This window comes from Mercurialis annua, linkage group LG8, assembly GCF_937616625.2.
Source record: "Mercurialis annua linkage group LG8, ddMerAnnu1.2, whole genome shotgun sequence".
Lineage (NCBI taxonomy): Eukaryota > Viridiplantae > Streptophyta > Magnoliopsida > Malpighiales > Euphorbiaceae > Mercurialis > Mercurialis annua.
This window is the reverse complement of record NC_065577.1, coordinates 28082160-28086352: the sequence shown is the minus strand read 5'-3', so window position 1 is coordinate 28086352 and position 4193 is coordinate 28082160. Positions and strand designations below refer to the sequence as shown.

The following is a 4193-nucleotide window of genomic DNA, read 5'->3' as shown; positions in this document are numbered from 1 at the left end:
TGTTAAAAAATAGCAGATCTATTATAGCCAAGTAAGCAAGCAAGCATGTCATAAATTCAAATTACATAAACATTACACTAAGAGAGAGAAGCAGAGCAGATTTGACAATATCATCATATTTTAATCCATCACACATCCCAAATTCTAAGGAAAATAAAGTTTGAGAATCACATTATTCTCACTCTGTCAAACTTGAATCCCTTATTGTTGGGCGCATTGCACTCTTTGGGCGCCACCGGGCATATCGTCATCTTCATCATATGCCTCCTGAGCCTGTTGTTGTTTCCGCCTCATCTCCTCCTCAAAGTTGACATCATGTAAAGTGGTCTCCTCACATTCATCAACCTCCATGTCAGACAGCTGGACTGAAGTCCTCGACGGAAGAACCGATTCCAGGGCTTTGCACTGATCTGCGGGAAGCGAGTCTGGGAATTCAACTGTGAAATGAATGTACAATTTACCCCTCATAAATGGCCTTTGATACATTGGCATCCCTTCATCGTTTATGGCCTTGAATTGATCTGTATTCAGCCAAAATTGTAATCAACATTACCATTATGATCAGATATTAACATCAAGCAAGCTTGGGAAATAAAATCCAGTAATTATTATGAGTAACTTTATAGTCACAGACAGACGGGCCTTGCTGACACCATTCACAAATTATCAGCCCAAAGACTTTGAACATATAATAGTTCAAAACACTACAGGACAATAGTTGATTTACAAACTCTATCATGAAATAATATCTCCCACAACATACAATAAATTGATACAAGAACTATATAAATGTCAATGAGAAAAGTAAGACTAAAACCCAACACAAAAGTAAAGCAACTTGCCACTTGATAAACTAGTTCAATCACATATGCACAAAATTGCATAGGACGGTAGCAAGCAAACAAATAAAAAAATTGAAGTCGTAAAAGAGAAAAGCAACATACTTGGTTTGACGACTTCCCCAGGCTGGGATTTTATAAGGAGCTGTCTTCCATCTAAGTGGGTCAAGATAAACTGGAAGCCACAAAGTGCCTCTGTAAGAGAGAGTGTGTGCTCAACAACTAGGTCATCACTTTTACGCTTAAACTTAGGATGCTCCTTTTGTTGCAGGACAAAAACAATGTCCCCGGTGACAGTGTCAGGCTGCACAATTAACAAATTAATGAGCACGTTAAAATAATAGCCTATAACTAAGAAGATAACGAATCCATAATCCAGCTTATAAACTCACAGCTTCGTCGGCTTCTCCAGGAAACGTAATTTTCTGGCCATTTTGCATACCCTTCTCAACAATAACTTCAAGCACCTTCTTCTCTTGCACAACTTTTTCACCCTTGCATTGAGGGCAGCGGTCCTTGTCATTAATGGTCTCGCCAGTACCCTTGCATTCATTGCACGGATGCTGCATTTGCTGGATCATGGACGGTCCAAGGTGTCTTATCGAAACCTTCATTCCCGAGCCTTGGCAGCCAGAACACTTCATTGATGCACCTGACTTGGAACCTTTACTGAAAATTCATACACAACCCCCCCCATGTTAATCACCTACATAACACCCACAAACTCAACAAAACGTTAAAAACTGACCCTTTACACTTCGAGCAGATAACATTCCGCGAAAGAGAGAGCTTTTTGGAGGTGCCATTGTATAGATCCTCCAAAGAAACCTTGAGAGGATGTATCACATCCTCACCTCTCCTCTGCCTCCGGCCTCTGCTGCTGCCACCGCCTGCAAAAGAACATCCACCAAGTCAAAACAAAACAAACCCGTCATCGTCACGCCATAAAACACCACTAAATCAACAATTCTCACCACCAAACGGGCTGCCACCAAAGAAAGACTGGAAAATATCAAAAGGGTCATGACCACCGCCGCCACCGCCCATTCCTTCCTTAAGAGCATCCTCCCCATACTGATCATAAATCTCCCGTTTTTCCGGGTCACTCAAAACTTCATAAGCTTGTGCCAACTCCTTAAACTATTAAGTCACAGTAACATATACAATCATATTCCAACTCAAAATCACATACCCAACAAAAAACAACAGATCTGTTCCTAAAACATTAATAAATTCATTACCTTTTCAGGATCACCGCCCTTATCGGGATGGTTCTTGATAGCCGCTTTTCGATACGCCTTTTTTAGATCATCCTGTGAAGCAGATTTAGAGACGCCAAGAATCTCATAATACTTTGTGTTATCGCTTTTCTTCGGAGCTCCTCTTCCGAACATATTATTATCAAAATTGATCCTGAAAAAACAACTAAATCAAAATCAACAACGCACCATTCAAAATATAAACAGTAACGAAATCAAAAAAAAACGTACGGATTGTTTAGATCACAAGGAGAGCCACAGCAGAAGACGGCGAGCGAGAGAGCAAGAGGGTTTGTGATTGAGGTTATACCCTTGTATTTAAAAGGTAAATTGGACGGTTCAGATTGAAAGATGTTGATCTATTAGATTGATGATGCTTGGGTGAAAATTACACAGAGACTTCTCGCGAAAGGTCTAGAAAAGTCCTCAACAAATAATTGATAAATATTAGCTCCAAGTTACAAAAATTCGGACTATTAAAACAACTAGTTTCGCATAACGTGTTACGCACGTGACTCGTAACGTAACTCGTCAATCTATGTATAAAATAAATTCATTATTATTAGTAATTTATTTTATTTATGATTAATATTAAATTAATTAGTATTTCTATTAGAATTAAATATAATATTTTAAATTATTTTTTTTAAATCAATTCACATGAATAATATTTATTTAATTTAGATAATATGATTAGTGTTACTTTATCTACCCAATGTCCATTTCACTACTATTTAACCAAGGAAAGAGAGCAAAAAACCCGTAAGTTGAAAAACTTTCATAAGGCAATTTAAATTCTGTATATGATGCAATTTATACATGCAAAAATTTAGAGTTGACATGCTAAGACAATTTAAATCATGTATATTAGTGTAACTTATGAAATGTAATTGTTTCTAAAAGATATTTCAATCGAGTAATTTACTAATAGCAGGTAGTTTTAATTATAACTGGAGAATTTAATTTAGTTAATTTTTTTAATCTAATTACTAATAGCAGGTAGTTTTAATTATAACTGGAGATATATGTGCCTTATAAGACTTGGTATCAATTACCTTGAGATAGAAATCAATATTTGTTCAGTTTCAACCATTAAAAGACTTGGTACCCAATTAAAATTACGCATTGAAACTCGCACAATATTATAATAAATGTGTCTTATAGCTAAATTGATTTAATAACACCATAATAGTTTAGCAACTAAATAGTCATAGAATAATTAAAATTATGAATTAGAATGATAATTTTACTATAAGAATGCACATCTTAATATAATATGAAAGGTAGATAATTCTACAAAATAGGAGAGTATCTAAAAATATTGTAGACAATTCTATAAAATAGGAGAGTATTTTAATTGAATTAAAAATAATTTAAGTTAGCTAAAATTTAGATAGAATAATTATTGTTTAATTATAATCGAATAGTCGCTTTACGTGTTTCACACGTGACTCGTAGTGTAACTCGTTAAATATTATATTTATATTTTAATTAATAATTAAATTAAAAAAACTTTAAACAGCAGTACCATATTAGTGAAGTAATTATTTATTTTTATCGAACTATTATGATTTGATACAATTGCCTTAAAACTCTTTCCCCTTAATCCATATCTTTACTTTCCCTTAATTCATATTTTACTCTACTACCATTAACCTAAAAGTCATAAGAATGCGGCAGACCTGAGAGGCTAAAACTCTTTTCAATTGCATGGTCTTTAAATTGTTAGGGTTTCAAATCTTTATCATGCATGGTCTTTAAATTGTTAGGGTTTCAAATCTTTGTTATTTGGATAAATTCTTAAGTATTAAATATTAACTATCATAGACTTTATATTAACAAAAAGTTGATATATAATGAGTCGATTATTGTTTAGATACATTGTTTTTAATTAAATTCTTATCCAAATCAATATCCAATTCTTGTCTAACTCTAACTCTATCACTTAAATAGATATTTTAATTAAAAACTAATTAACTAATGACCATAAAACCTCCAATGAATAATAAATTTAAAATGACAATTCAGTAAATTTGCTTGTCCCCACCCCCCCTCCGTGCTTTTATATATAGTATAGATTTAAACCTGACAATTT

At 33.9% G+C, this 4193-nt stretch overlaps 1 protein-coding gene across 1 annotated transcript; it reads right to left on the bottom strand.

Moving 5' to 3' along the window:
• Positions 1-2433, bottom strand: LOC126660278 (dnaJ protein homolog). The gene is made up of 7 exons (XM_050353685.2): positions 2330-2433; positions 2081-2252; positions 1814-1979; positions 1588-1729; positions 1232-1508; positions 945-1143; positions 1-521 (listed from the first exon to the last, which is right to left on the bottom strand). The coding sequence occupies exons 2-7, from the start codon at positions 2231-2233 to the stop codon at positions 202-204; spliced, it is 1257 nt and encodes a 418-aa protein (XP_050209642.1). The 5' UTR covers positions 2234-2252; positions 2330-2433; the 3' UTR covers positions 1-201.
• Positions 2434-4193: the final 1760 nt, after the last annotated feature.